At 39.2% G+C, this 15,495-nt stretch overlaps 1 protein-coding gene and 1 long non-coding RNA gene across 3 annotated transcripts; one reads left to right on the top strand and one right to left on the bottom strand.

The window, feature by feature from the left end:
• Positions 1 to 230: 230 nt before the first annotated feature.
• LOC129795381 (uncharacterized) lies at positions 231 to 6,237 on the top strand. The gene is made up of 2 exons (XR_008751121.1): positions 231 to 518; positions 781 to 6,237. It is a non-coding gene; the product is annotated as an uncharacterized LOC129795381 (long non-coding RNA).
• Positions 6,238 to 7,128: 891 nt separating this feature from the next.
• LOC129795330 (low-density lipoprotein receptor-related protein 6) lies at positions 7,129 to 15,023 on the bottom strand. 2 transcript variants are annotated; one of them, XM_055836483.1, is made up of 8 exons: positions 14,609 to 15,016; positions 13,288 to 14,534; positions 11,841 to 12,104; positions 10,342 to 11,757; positions 10,079 to 10,233; positions 9,216 to 9,482; positions 7,683 to 9,154; positions 7,129 to 7,442 (listed from the first exon to the last, which is right to left on the bottom strand). In XM_055836483.1, exons 1-7 carry the CDS (start codon positions 14,700 to 14,702, stop codon positions 7,702 to 7,704), a joined length of 4,896 nt encoding a protein of 1,631 aa, XP_055692458.1. In that variant the 5' UTR covers positions 14,703 to 15,016; the 3' UTR covers positions 7,129 to 7,442; positions 7,683 to 7,701. The 2 variants fall into 2 exon arrangements, with proteins under 2 accessions (XP_055692458.1, XP_055692460.1); XM_055836485.1 differs by having other exon boundaries at positions 7,129 to 9,154; positions 14,609 to 15,023.
• Positions 15,024 to 15,495: the final 472 nt, after the last annotated feature.

Genomic DNA, 15,495 nt, shown 5'->3' on the forward strand with positions numbered 1-15,495 from the left:
TTAATTGGAACTTCATCCAAATAGTACACTAAAGAGTGCACTGTTAGGTTGACTAAGATTATGGGAGCTGTATTTTCTTCAGTCTACCTATTTTGTGGGGTGCAACTAAATGATTGATTTTCTAAGAACGGAAATCTCCCGTGATAAACTCCCGAAAGATTATCATATGTATCTCAATTTTTATTTCCCTTTCTAGGCTCAAATTAATTTAAATACATAGTGTAGTACCTCTGGTACCGACTGTCTTGGTATAGGACAGATTGGCTTATGTGTGTGTCATCGGAGATGGTCTTCGGGTGGCCATCGTCCCGATAGCTCCGATACTGAGTCAGTTACTCTTGGTAGGTCGAACCGTTCACACGGTCAGGAGAGGCACCACATAAGTCCATCGTGCCTATCCTACCTTATACCAAGAGTCTTTCAATAGGTACACAGAAAATAAAAGTTCGTAGCATTGTTCGTCAAATTTCGTGAAATGTTCGTAACTCCAATGCTCCAATGGGTAAATTCAACTCCAGGTTCGTAAAATGGGGTGCCATGCACGTGTCCCAAGTGTCAGCAAAACTTTGCAAACACGAAATCAATGTGAAGAGAAGTGTATGTACATTATAATATCATAAGTATCCACCACAATAATTTATTTCCGGGTTTTTCGTCGGCAGTTGAAATTTCTTACCCAAAGAAACTCAGGTAAGAAATTTCAACTGCCGACGAAAAACCCGGAAATAAATTATTGTCAACAACGTCGGAAAATTAAATTGATTGTTTATCCACCACAAGTGATAAGTAAACCACTGCACAAGTAATATTTCAGATAAGAGATTTCCACGCTTTGCAGTGATAAAGTTCTATGAGTGCATGATTGAAAAATATAATGCGTCAATTCAAACAAACTACTTATCAAAAAAAAAAAAAGCAATATGTTGGAACTTATGGCTTATCTACGAATAGGGTATATTTTAATAAGAACTCCATCAATTGCCATTCGCAAAGATTTGTTTCACGAGTGAAGACATCAAGTTCTTTGGGAGTAAATCGACTCTGCTTTTTTCGTGAATATCTTTTGTCGCTGTGCTCCCGCCAAAACTGATTCATAGGCCAGTAGAATTAGCGAAAAATGACCCCAAACTTTTAAATAAATTCGGCCTAGCCAAATTTTGCACCATTTGATTCATAAAAATATAAGATTTTTTTTAATATTTACGTGCATGCTCTAAAACTTATGCTCATTTCAGAAAATGCGTTTGAAAAATTTTTCATACATTTTTCCATAGAAGCCATCGAAGCCATTGAACGAACATGCGATGTCGCTGAACTTCGTGTTCCGAAAAAGTATGATTTGACAGTTGAGAATTTTCGAGTAAATATTTTCATTTTTGTGGGGATTTTTTTTGTGAAATAATGGCTCAGAACAGACGGCCGTGACTATTGGCTGACGTCTTCGCGATGCAACTTTTTGGATGTGACTTTTTTGCGCAGACATAACCTCAAAGCAACTTTTTTGTGTGCAAAAAAGTGAGAAATACGGGAAAAAATGCATTGCAGTGCCCCCGGGGGGCTTCCCGTATGCTGTTATAGCATTTTCCAGGCGGAAATTTGCACAATTCTGTTTTTTACCACAACAATATTTCGATGCAACTTTTTTGACACTTGGATGCGACTTTTTAAATGTAACTTTTTTGTAGACAAGATTTACGACCGTGCAAATTGTAGGGAAATTGTTCGGAATTCGGTCAGCGGGGATGATTAAAAATGCAATTATTTGCATTCAGCGACGTTTCGGAAATGTTTATTTCCTTCTTCAGGCTCTAGGGAAAATACATTAAGTTGGACATTAGGTGGCTTTTCTTCACAAAGGAAAAATTCTCACAGAAAATTACAAAAAACTAATTTAACTCACTCTGCAGGTATCACATTTTTCGTCAAAAAGGGAGGGGAAAGTCTCCATAACAATCTACACATCATTAAAATTAAATAAATTAATTTTAAACTACACAACAACATAATTCTTGGAACAGAAAATTCTCAAGAGCTCAAAAACACTTAATCGCTGAAAACGTCCAATATCCAACTGAGCCGGCGTAGAAAGATGAGCGAGCGATCAGCCCCCCCAACGCAACACCAAACCGTTTCATCAGCTGGAACAGCACGCGTGTATGTGTGTGTGTGTGAAAGTTGACGAATCACTGCTGTGTGTGCAAGTTGAAGAACAATTGCCGTTTTGTGGACGCGCATCTAGAAGGTTCCACCAAATAAGATGCACCAAATGCGCGCGGAAAAAACATTTTTTTGTAATCGGTGAAGAAAATCCAGTAGAATGAAAATATCCGCCCAGAATTAAAGCTGCAAGTCGTGTCAAAACTTGAAAACTTCGTGTAGAATGCGTCCCTTTGGAGAAGTTGTGTTTTTAATCCGAATAAAACTTGTAGACAAGATTTACGACCGTGCAAATTGTAGGGAAATTGTTCGGAATTCGGTCAGCGGGGATGATTAAAAATGCAATTATTTGCATTCAGCGACGTTTCGGAAATGTTTATTTCCTTCTTCAGGCTCTAGGGAAAATACATTAAGTTGGACATTAGGTGGCTTTTCTTCACAAAGGAAAAATTCTCACAGAAAATTACAAAAAACTAATTTAACTCACTCTGCAGGTATCACATTTTTCGTCAAAAAGGGAGGGGAAAGTCTCCATAACAATCTACACATCATTAAAATTTTGTTCAAAAAAAAGTGAAAAAAGTTTCCTCGAAAAAGTCACACCCAAAAAAGTTGCATCAAAAAAGTCACACCCAAAAAGTCACATCCAAAAAAGTTACATCGAAAAAGTCGCATCCAAGTGTCAAAAAAAGTTGCATCAAAAAAGTCACACCCAAAAAAGTTGCATCAAAAAAGTCACATCCAAAAAAGTTACATCGAAAAAGTCGCATCCAAGTGTCAAAAAAGTCGCATCGAAATATTGTTGTGGTAAAAAACAGAATTGTGCAAATTTCCGCCTGGAAAATGCTATAACAGCATACGGGAAGCCCCCCGGGGGCACTGCAATGCATTTTTTTCCCGTATTTCTCACTTTTTTGCACACAAAAAAGTTGCTTTGAGGTTATGTCTGCGCAAAAAAGTCGCATCCAAAAAGTTGCATCGCGAAGACGTCAACCAAAAGCCACGGCCGTCTGTTCTGAGCCAATGTGTGTTTACTTATTATTTCTGCATTATCTCATGTAGGAAGTACTTTTTTTAATCCTCAGTTGAGTGGAAATTGTAAAAACTATAGAATTTTATGTGGTTTGTGTGAGCAATTTCTTGGAACCCCCCAGTGACGTCACTTGTTCGTTCAATGGCTTTGATGGCTTCTATGGGAAAATGTATGGGAATATTTAAACGCATTTTCTGAAACGAGCATAAGTTTTAGAGCACTCCAGTAAGTATAAAAAGGTTTCTTATAATTCTTTGAATCAAATGGTGCAAAATTTGGCTAGGCCGACTTTATTTAAAAGTTATTTTACTTCTCAGCTGGCCTATCATTGTTTTCGCCTTCAAGCTCCTTGTGTACACCCTGCCATGGATAAAGAGCGACTCGAAAATCTGCACAGCATGAGGGAGGCATCCAAAACCAAGCTGACAGACCTAGAGAAGACTCTTAACAACAAACGTAAACGCTTCACGGAGGAGAAGCTCACAGCATATGAGGCACTACTGAATACAATCTCCCAACGATTTCAAAACGATCAGAAGGAGATTTATCGTCTTATTGATACAGCTTTAAAAGTTGAACAGAAGGAGGACAGCGATTTTAATGACCGAATCCTAGCTGCACAAATAAAGATCCGCAGCTCACTGCCCGGAGGTGTAGCATCACCACCAACTTTTTATTTTATTTTTTCTTTATTATTATTATTATTATTATTATTATTATTATTATTATTATTATTATTATTAAAGTCATGCTTCGGACAATCGTCTTTACAATTCCAAATTTGTTCCCAGCTCCACTGCTATGAATCAATATTACAAATAGTAGGGGAGAGCGGGGCTATTTGTGACAGTCTGGAATTTTCAAATGGCAATTTCTCTCAAGTTATTTATCGGAAGCACCTGAAAAAATTATGATAAGAAGTCCTACCTACCCTCAATAGTTGACTGTAGTTTGGAGATTATCCGATGAATAGTTTAGGAATAAAAAAATAAACAAATTTCGAGCCCTCAAAAAAATACGTTTTGCGTGTTGAGAAAAACTCATTTTCCGACACTTTTCTTTTAGCGATTTTCCAATCTCACCGTCTTTTCCACAAGCTAGGTCAATACAGAAAACATTGCCACTCTGTTGTAACCGTTATTATATATAAATATATGTAGGGGGACATGGGGCAAAATGTTAGAAAGTTAAGACAACACATCTCCAATATCTCAGTAAATATTATTTCGTTATTGTTCTAATTTAGTCAAAAGGTACCTTTTATGGTGCTTGAATTTACGACTGTGAAATATTCGTGTGGGAGGAAAATTCGGTTGCAGTCTTGATGAAAGTGCAATTTACGAAAGTGCAATTTCGTAAATTTTTTGTTTTTTAGGTTTTTTATTAAAAAAAAGTTCTAATTGTTACACAAATATCTTATTTTCAATTGCTTTTATATAGTGTCTAGACGATATAAAATAAAATTAAAATTTAAGGACAAAAAACACAAACTAACATTTTGCCCCATGGTTGAGGCAAAAAAGTTAGAAGTGCAAGGTTTCGGAAAAGGGACTGAAAATGCATTTTCCCGTTGAGTTAGAAAATAATTGTCTGAGACCAAGTTGTAGCCTGGAAAATTTCCTATAAGATAGTCGTCATGAGAAGACTCAAATATTTTCAGGAAAATCAGGAAAATGTTTCTCCCAAAAAAACTAACTTTTTGCCCCATGTTCCCCTACCTATTTCTTAACATTAACACATTTGCTGTTATTTTTAATTCCTCTAAACTTTTTAAAAAAAATTATGACTCATAGAATTTAAATCTTTTGTACATATGTATATAATATACATATATAATATTTAGTCTTGTGCAACACATGTAAAAAAAAAGAATAAAGTTCAAATCTGGTGCATTTGTTGAAGCTCGTAATCTCACTAAAAAATTACCAAAAAAAAACAAAGATTATAATTAATTTTTCTTAAAATATTTATTTATAACTTTATTTTACTACATTTTATAATTTTTATTTATTTATTTATTTTTTTGATTTTGTACACAAAAATGCATTTTCTTACTTTATCTATGTAGATAATATAATAAACTCTCACAATAAAATAAAATTTATTTTCTAAAGTAAAAATATCAAGAGTAAGATGATTAGATAAATTCTATTTTCTTTTCTTTTCTTTTTAAACATTTCTCACTAAAGAAAATTATTTAAGAAAAAAACATTAAAATATAGCATCTCAATTTAGAAATAAAAACCTTAAAAAGAGCTACAAATAAAGTTTAAAAAATGCTTTTCTCCTCATTTTTTGTTGAGAAAAAAAATTCTTTTATTGCAGAAGAAAGAAAAATTAATTTACTTCCTAATTTTTCTACGATTTTGGTGATAAAATCGGAGAAATTCTGCTCCACAAAATCTCTTTTTCAGTTCTATTCGTGGATTTATTTTTCAGTATTAGTGTTTTGGCTGCTTCTCATCTTCAACCCACAGCAGCTTCCACTTCTGATTGTTTGGCACTTTGATATTACATATTTTATTTACTTATTAAACAGTCTAACGTTTGATTATTTCTTCTTTTTTTTCTAATTTCTTTCACATTTTGTAGAAAATTTTGATTAAAAATTGATTTTCTTTTAATGATTATAAATTCTTCTTCAGGCCCATTTCTTTTTGGAAAACTTTTTAAAAACCCTGTTCTAAAGGAAATTCCTCTGTTGGGAAGACTTTTCCTAATAAATTGCTTGTGAAAGAAATAAATTCATTTATTTTGAATTAAATGAGCGAGCAACGAAGGATTTTTTTTAATATTAAAGAGGTTTGTTCGGTTTATACTAAAATTAATTTTAAAGAAAAAATCTCTTAAAAGTTTTCTTAATTAATTAAGAAAATTTACAAAAAAAAAACAGGTAAGTAGGTACAATAAATATTTCCTTTATCCATAAAATTCTCTTATAAAAGAAAAAAATCTAAAGCTCCATGTTCGGAGCTCCTTATACTGTCAAACGGGGTGAGTTGAATCAAATTCTCAGGTTAGATTTTCTAATTGAAAATTTATAATAATTTCTTTTAAAATTCAGTAATCAATACACAAAGGAACGGAGTAAAGGAGTTTATTCACTTTCTATGAGAAAAAAATCTCCTTTCAGAAAAAAAAAATAAGACAAAGACCTTACAGAAGATAAAAAAAAAGAATTAATTTCAAGTTTAAAATGTTTTATTTCTACCATTCAAAAACTATCCTACCTATTCAACCCAAAAAACTCATAAAATTTAAATTTCAGTCAAATAATTTCATTGAGAAATTTTTAATTTGAAATTTTCACGAAAAAATGAAATTTTAGTATACACGACCCATTGAGATTGGCTGGAGTCTGCAAAAATTTTCCCTAAAATGCAACAAATGTCAACTTTTGTCTCCTTTATGATCTATATTTTAACTTTTCTTTAAATCCATTTTCAATTTCAATCGTGGATGAATAAAATGACATTTTTCTTTTAAAATTGAAACTTTCAATGAATTTGTTTTTGTGTGAAAATTAAACTTTATGAGTAGAATTCTAATTTTTTGGTTGAAATTTAATAATTTACTGAATGAAATATTCAATCAAATGAAAGAAAAAATATTTTTAAATTGAAATTAATAGATTTAAGAATTGAAATTTTAACTTTTCCTTTTTTTAACACAATTCTAACTTCTAAAAGTCAAAAGAAAGATTTCAAAATTGTAAATTCACAACCTGAAAATCTTCTTTAAGATCAAAATTTTAAAATCTTTCTAATAAATCATAAAATTCAGATATTTTTCTTTCAAGATCGTCGAAAGAAAGCTTGGAAAAATATTTTCTTTAAAAAGAAAATTAAGGTCTAACTTTTGAGGTTAGAAACCTCGATCCTCTGTGTTAAATAACATTTTTATAACCTCCAAACTTCGATTATTTTCCCAAGTGTTGATTTTTAAAAATTTCTAACCTCAAACTTAAAAAACTTTGGAAAATTAAATTGTAAAAAACTAGCAAATTGTAAATAAAAAATTTTACAAAATAAATTCTGAAATCTTTTGATTTTTTGCAAGTTTAAAAATTCTTTTTGAAATCTCTTTTACAACATTCCCCATAATAAATTCTTCTAAAATAATTCAAACTTACCCAGCTTGACGGTATTCCTACTCAATAAAAATTTCACGAATTAAAAATTAATTTTTCAAGGCACAAAATCCTAATTTCTAACTTTTTTTCTCCATTCACATTTAATCTTAATTTTTTTCCCTTCAAAATGAAAAAGAAAGAAAAAAATGTTTGTTACTCACTGCTGACTCTTGGGCATGAATTCTCTAAGAGTGAAAAACTCCCGTGATAAACTCCTGAAGGTTTTAGTGCTTTAAAAGAAACGGGAAAACCGGGAAATCTTACGGGAGTTTATCACGGATGGATTATTTTTCTTAGAGGATAAAAAAAAAAGCCTTCGGGAGTTTATCACGAGAGTTTTTCACTGTTAGAGAATATAACCCTTGAGGGGTTGTGGAGGCTACGTGTAGTCCCGCCGGGGGGACTGTACAGGCGACGGGGGTGGTGGGAGGGGTGAAAAGTACGCCGAAGAACGTGATCCGGGCGATGGGGGACAACTTTCAGTGAGAACGTAGCCACCAATGTCGCTGTGAGAGCGTGGCGTCGGTGGCGGCGGATACGGCTCTCCGGCATCTGCGTAGCCTCGATGCGTCCGCCGTGGGAGTGGCCCCCGCCCCGAGGCTGTCTTCGACGTACAATTGCTATCGCTCTCATCGCACACATCTGTGGAGCACGGCGTTGGCGGTGGGGGTTGATTGATGGACTTGTAGTGCCTGTACGGACGGTAGCCGCTGTGGCGCGTCGAGGCGTTCGTTGTGGCGGGGCTTGGGGGTGGATTGAGGGGGTACGCCATGAGGCTACTACTGCCCTTTGTTGTACTACTCGAAGCACCCGTAATGTTATTGCGATCGTAGCTATTTGCACTCCCCGCACGCCCATTGAGCGTTGACATCCACACAGCATCCGCCACAGTGGATAACCTCGATCCCCGTGCAATCTTCCCCGCTGCCTGTGCGGGGCTAAGGGGAGCCGTTGCCGGATCATTCTGCATCTGCCCTCCGTGCGCCATAATGCGACTACGACAAATTTGCAGCACGTACGCCGCAAAGAACGTCACGAGCATGAGGATAACAATGACAATGATGAATGTCTTCTTATCCGACGTCTGCACGAAGCGTTTATTATTCGCCGGACCACAAACATCGGGCGATTCATCAGCCCCATCGGCACAGTGATCCCAACCATCACACAACGATGCCGGCGGGATGCAAACCTTATTCCCAGGACACTGAAAGTCCTGCGGGGCTTTACAGCAATCCGCCTCATCGTGCCCATCGGCACAGTGCGTTGTCCCATCACAGACAAACTTCCGATCAATACACTCCCCGGATTGACACCGGAACTGATCCCCACTGCACGATGGACATCCCATCTCATCGGACTTATCCATGCAGTCATTTTGCCCATCACAGCGCCACGACATGGGGATACAGTCCTTATTCACGCCATCCAACAGCCCACCCGGCATGAGGGATGTACACGTGAAGTGTCCCGGACCACACGGTGGCAATGTACCACAACTCATCTTATCCTCCATCAGCATCAACCCCAGTGGGCACGAACACGCCTCCTCAGGCGCCCTTCGTCCCACTGCCAATGTCCCCATGGCCACACAGAGATGGGAACATTCATTGACAAGATGCGAACACGTGTGATTCGCAATAGCACCCTCAGGGGGCCCCGAAACAGCCACAATGTCCGTCAATTGATGCAACGAAGCCCCATCCCCAGCTGCTGCTTCCCCATTGTACGTCAAACTCTCCAGCAGCATCTTATCATCTAACCAATACAAAATTCCCCTCAAAGCTGCCAAAGAAGTCACCGGATGGTAATTCAGGAGAGTAATCTTTTGCCTACAAGAACAAACAACAATTTACCACCAATCCACAACAACAACAAAACAAACAAACAAACCTGTTGGCTCCAGCATAGTCAATCCTCTCAATTCTCTCCCCATCCGCATAGAAGATAATCTTCATTTGTGAATCAATTGTCATGGCTGCAACACCCGATAGTTTATTCACGAGCCTAATACGGGCAGCTCCGTCAATACGTGCCCGAAATATTGCCTGTTGCCCATAATCCGTCCAGAAGAGGTAACGATCGAGGGAATCAATGGCGAGATTCCGAGGAATTTGTGAATCACCCGTATCGATTGTCCCCACGGAATTTCCATTTAAACTGAAACGGAGATTTATGTATAGACAACAAGATGATGAAGCAGGAAACAAATAAAAATTAATCAAAGAAACTAAAAGAAATTCAGAGCAAAACAGGAGTCAGGAAGAAAGACAAACAACAAGGGTATTAAGGAATTTAAGAGATCAGAGAAAAGTCAATAAAAGACGGTGAGAGAAAGTCAATAAAGAGCAAAATAGATCAGAGAAGAAAACTCGAGCAAATGTGTTAAGAAATTAGGAAAGAAAAGTCTAAAAGATCAGAGAAGAAGAGTCTTAAAAATAAGGAAAGAAAAGTCTTAAAGATCAGAGAAGAAGAGTCTTGAAGATCAGAGAACAAGAGTTTTAAAGATCAGGAAAAGATCAGAAAAGTCTAAAAGATCAGAGAAAAAGAGTCTTAAAGATCAGAGAAGAAAAACCTTAAAGATCAGTAAAGAAAAGTCTTAAAGATCATGGAAGAAAATGTGATCAAAAGTCTTAACAAATCATAAAAGTAAAACTCTTTAAAAAACAAAGAAAAATTTTTAAAAAAGTTTAAATTAGAAGAATAAATAAAAAAAATCTACAAAAGGAGCAAAGATAAATCAAGAACAAACATACCTGGAGATATTGATGGAGTTTGTGTAGGAACAAGTCCAGTAGAGAAGTCTCCCAATGAAATCTATGGCCATGTCATAGGGTTGTGAACCCGAAGTTACAACAGTTGACATTCTTGTACCATTTTCTGCGCTCTTTCTCACAGCCTTTCCATCAATCTGACAAACAAATAAATAAAAAAAATGTATTTCAAAACTGTCCTTAGGAATGATCCTTCCTCCTTTTGAAGAAGCTTCCAAACTCCAACAATTCTATTGCCTACTCACCCAGTAGAGAAACTTCATAACAGGATCAAATTCAATAACACGAATGTGCTTCCCTGTAACCGGGAAGGAAGCATCGAGAACGTCCGTTGAATTCGGGAAGAGCCTGCCAAATGTTGATTTTTGACTGAAGATCAGATAATCCTTCGGGGGACTACAGGAAAATCCATCTGTGTTGAGAAAGTAGTGCGTTGGGCAAGCACAAACGGATCCATTGCGATTAGCCAAGCAAAGGTGAGAGCAACCACCATTGTTGACGTTACACCGATTAATTCCTGACGTTTGTGGTGGTGTTGTGCGATAGACAACAAGCGAACGGACAAATTCGAGATTTTCATGAATCAACGTTCGATTTGTGGCTGCCATTTTGTCAATACGCTCCACATCTCCCGTCTTCCAGTCACTCCAGTACACATAGTCGCCGTAGATTGAAATTGCAAACGGATCGCTGCCGTGAAGATCAATCAACGTTCCCCCCTTGCGCTGTCCATCGCAATCAGACCATTCAATACGTGCTGGTGTGCTCTGACTCGTCCAATACAGCCTCCTTGTGCCCTCATCCAAGGCCAGACCGTTCACATCGCCCACTTTCCGGGCAATTGTCGTAACCTCCGACCCGTCCATGCCTGCTTTTTGGATCACCTCCAATTGCTGCTCAGTCCAGTACATTGCACCCCGTCTCGGTTCAACAATGAGATTTTTTGGCTCCTCAACACTCTTCCACACGAGAACTTTACGACTTGATCCATCCCACCGTGCCACCTCAATGCGTCGCAGCTCCACATCAGTCCAGAAAATATTTCTTCCCAACCAATCAACGGCAATTGCCTCAGGACGCCCAAGGCCCGAGTCAACGATCTTCTGAACATCAGTCCCATTGACAAGAGCCCGTTGGATGGACTTTGAACGACGATCTGTCCAGAACAGCATGCCCCACGTGTCGTCTACGTCAAGAGCATAAACTTCCCTGATCACCTTGTACGGTGTTATCTGATCATTGTAATTCCCTTCATTGCGTTCAACGGAAATCCTCCCGAGGCCACGCATTTTTGAGAAGAACAAATAAGCCGAAGGAATGAAGCAGGTTCGCTGATCAGCAGCCAATTCATAGTTTATCGGGCAACGACAGACAAAATCATGCGGACGATTGAAGCAGAGATGGGAGCAACCGCCATTGTTAACCACACACGGACTCGTCCCGTTTACCTCACGCAACCGTGCCACCTTCAGCCCCATCAAGTCCGGATGTTGATCAACAATAACCAACCGATCTGTCCCCTTCTTCTTGTGCGCCCTCTCAATTGATCTCCTCTGCCAATCGGACCAGTAAATATAGTCTCCAAGGAGACTCAATCCAAACACATGCGGAAGTTGCTCCAGGAGAATCACACGCCTATTTGAACCATTCATCCCGACCACCTACAAAAAAAAAACAGTAATATCTCTCGCTGCTTAACTGCTCTTCTTGCGTGCTCTGAGGAAAGAAAAAAACCCGATCTCACCTCAATTTTATCGGTCTTGGCATCGCACCAGTAAACGGTGTTCTCACTAAAATCCAGAGCAAGCCCATTTGGCCATCCGAGATCATTGGAAACGAGTACAACGCGCTCCGAACCATCAAGGGCAGCACGTTCAATTTTTGGCATTTCCTCATCCCAATCACTCCAGAAGAGCCAGCCCAGCATTGGGGCAACTGCTATTGCTCGTGGCTCCTTTAAATTCTCATTTATTACAACGTACCGCGATGAGCCGTCCATTCGACTGACCTACATGAGGCATTAAATCATTTCTCTTAGCTCTTCTTTTACTTTGTTTTTTTTTCGGCAGAAAGTCTGTTTTTTTATAGGTCTTAGAAGCCTGTAGTTGTAGACAAGGCTAGAGTTATTAAAAGCCTGCTACAGAGCAACAGCTATGAGAAGCCTGCTAAAAGGCTAAAGTTAGGAGAAGCCTGTTACAGGGCAAGACTTATGAGAAGCCTGCTACAGGGCAAGAGTTATGAGAAGCCTGCTACAGGGCAAGAGTTATGAGAAGCCTGCTACAGGGCAGGAGTTATGAGAAGCCTGCTACAGGGCAATAGTTTTGAGAAGCCTGCTACAGGGCAAGAGCTGTGAGAAGCCTGCTAAAAGACTAAAGTTAGGAGAAGCTTGCTCTAAGCCAAGAGTGAAGAGAAGCCTGCTACCATACAACAGTTATGAGAAGCCTGCTAAAAGGCTAAAGTTAGGAGAAGCCTGCTACAGAGCAAGAGTTTTGAGAAGCCTGCTACAGGGCAACAGTTATGAGAAGCCTGCTACAGGGCAAGAGCTGTGAGAAGCCTGTTACAGGACAACAGCTGTGAGAAGCCTACTACAAAACATTAGTTAAGACAGACTTCTAGCATTAACAAAACTTCTGTTTAAAAAATTATGAATTTAAATGTTTGACTCAGAAAGTCAAGCCTGTAGCCTTCTCTGTAAAGGATAAACCCTTCAAACAGCCTTCAATTATTATTCAAAAGAGTTGATCCAGTGATCTTTTCTTAAAAAACTACAAACAGAAGGCTTCTCAGAGATCTGATTAACCTTTTTATAAGAAGTCTGTAACTTTCAGAATTTAAGAAGCATAAATTAATGAGAAGACAGCTCCTAAAAATAGTTCAGTTAGAAAAAGTTTGCGCCTTTTAAAATTAAGCTAACAGTTATAAGAAATCTGCAAATCAAAGATCAGACTATAGTTGTGAGTAGCCTGCAAAGGACTAAAGTGTCATTAACTTGCAGTCAAGTCAGGCAGTTTTGAGAAGCCTGCAACTACGAATAAGGCTTCAATTCAAATTCTTAGAAGAAAGAATTCTCCTATCTTCCTCAAGATTATTTAACCAAACATTGTTCTGATAGATCTGACAAATCAGCCGTCATGACAACTACTTCAGAACTCTGTTAAAGAAGCTTTGAAAAAAAAAGGGAGACTTCCTACCTCAATGTGATCCATTCCAGTATCAGTCCAGTAGAGATTTCGTGCCAACCAGTCGAGAGCGAGCCCGTCTGCGTGTGCAATGGCTGAGACAATGGTCTCAACGGGTCCTTGACCATCTTGACGGACTCGCCTGATGGTGTGAACGTCTCCGTCTGACCAATAGACGGTATCCTCGACGGGATCGTAGTCAATGGCAATGGCGTACTTTACGCGATTCAGCATGAGCGGGAAGCTCGTGAAGTCGGGCGTATCGAGGGAAATGCGACTGATTTGCGTTCTCTGGACGAGGAAGAGCATATCCGTTGGGTGATCAGCGCACGTTGTGTTGTCAATGAGGCGGATTCCCGTTGGGCAGGCGCACGAGAAGCCCTGCGGATTCTGGGCGAGGAGGCAGAGATGGGAACAATTCCCATTGGCCACCTGGCAGGGAGTCTCACCGTGCGGTTGGACACGCTGATCCCAGATCCGGACGGAAATTGGGGAGACGGAAACGTTAAAAAGTTCCCGGACTTGTCCCCCTGAGAGCGTATTGATGGCATAGAGTTGCCAATCAGTCCAGAAGATGTGTTCCTGCAGCATTGTCAGGCTGTAGGGGTAGATGAGGTTCGTGGCCAGGGTGCGTCGATCACTCCCATCGAGACGCATCACCTGCAGCGTGTGGAGCTTCCCATCAACCCAGTAGATGAGCTCCTGCTCGAGATCCACGGCAAGACCATTCGGCCAGAAGATCCCCTTGTCCTTCACGAGAACCTTCCTACTCGTGGGATCACCATCCATGCTGGAAGCTTCAATTTTGGGACTTTCCCCCCAATCTGTCCACACAAGGAGCTTCTGAGCGGGCACAACGGCAATCCCCCGTGGCTGGTCCACATCCACCCAAAACAACACCTTCCGGTAGCGCCCATCGAGGCTCGTCACCTCAATCTTATTCGTCTCACTCACAGTCCAGTAGATCTTCTCTGTGAGCCAATCAATTGCCAGCCCATCGACTTTTGCCTTTGCCGCCACGACAATATCCCTCCGTGCTGGCTTCATGCCATTCATCTTCATGCATTCCACACGTTCACGTCCCTGATCGGCCCAGCACACGAGCTTCCGGGCTGCGAAGAAGTCAATGGCAGCCCCCTCAATGAGATCTTTGGTCAAAACATCAATTTTTATCTCACTCCCCGTCACATTTGCCCACCGGATGTCCTGATAAGTTGTGAAGAGTAAATTTATCGATCCTCCTGTCTCTGTTGTGGCACCTACAAAGAGCCCCCAAATGCATTAAATCACCCCCAAAACACACAAAACTCTCTCTCAGCAAAAACAAACAAACCATTTTGGTGAAGAAAAATCCCCAAAAGTCCCACAAAGAGGATGAATTTTGCCGGAAAGAGCGGCCCGGAGACCATTTCTCCACCCTCAATCATCGCAGCATCTTCCTGGGGTCACGAAAATGAAGAAAAAACAGCAAAGGGGCCCCACTTAAGACACACACTCAAGAGATTGTTTATCTTTTCCTTCTGTCATCATCTTCTCACCCCCACACACGCACAATTTCACGGAATTTTCACCAATTTCCCCGCGGAAAGTGCGCACAAATGCACCGGAATGGGCTCCGGGGGCCACCTGGGTGTCCGTTGAAAATGAAAAACGCGTGAAAAATGCGAAAATTAGGTGGAAAAACACACAAAATGCAAGAAAGGAAAAACAGATGAGAAAAAATTGACGACCCGAGAAAAAACAATGTCGCAACATCGGCTGGTCAATCGGTGGAAATTCTCCGCGGAGATAATCGATTAATCGATATTTTGAGAAAGGTGGGATCAGCGATCAGCAAAAAAAACTTTGAATTTTTATTTATTTAGAAAATTCTTCATAATAATGTAATAAAAAGTGTTTCAAAGTGTTTATTAATGCTGGAAGATGATAATTCAATACCAGTGAAGTGTAACTTGCATTAAAATCTCGAAGAAAAGTGTTAAAAAAAAAGTAAGAAAAAAGGTTTAGAAGCGATCGAAGCGATCCGCCATTTTTGCTAAATCTAACCTCAATTTTGTTTGGAATTCACAGCTAAAACAACTAAAAAAAGCTATTAAAAAAATCTTTTAGGAAGTTTTTGTTAAGATTTTGCATTATTTTCTTTCAGGAAAAACAGGGGAAAAGTGCAAAAAATTAACACCTGAGATGTGAGTTAATTCGCGGGAACTGCAAACCGTGCAA

Source organism: Lutzomyia longipalpis, chromosome 4 (genome assembly GCF_024334085.1).
Source record: "Lutzomyia longipalpis isolate SR_M1_2022 chromosome 4, ASM2433408v1".
Classification (NCBI taxonomy): domain Eukaryota; kingdom Metazoa; phylum Arthropoda; class Insecta; order Diptera; family Psychodidae; genus Lutzomyia; species Lutzomyia longipalpis.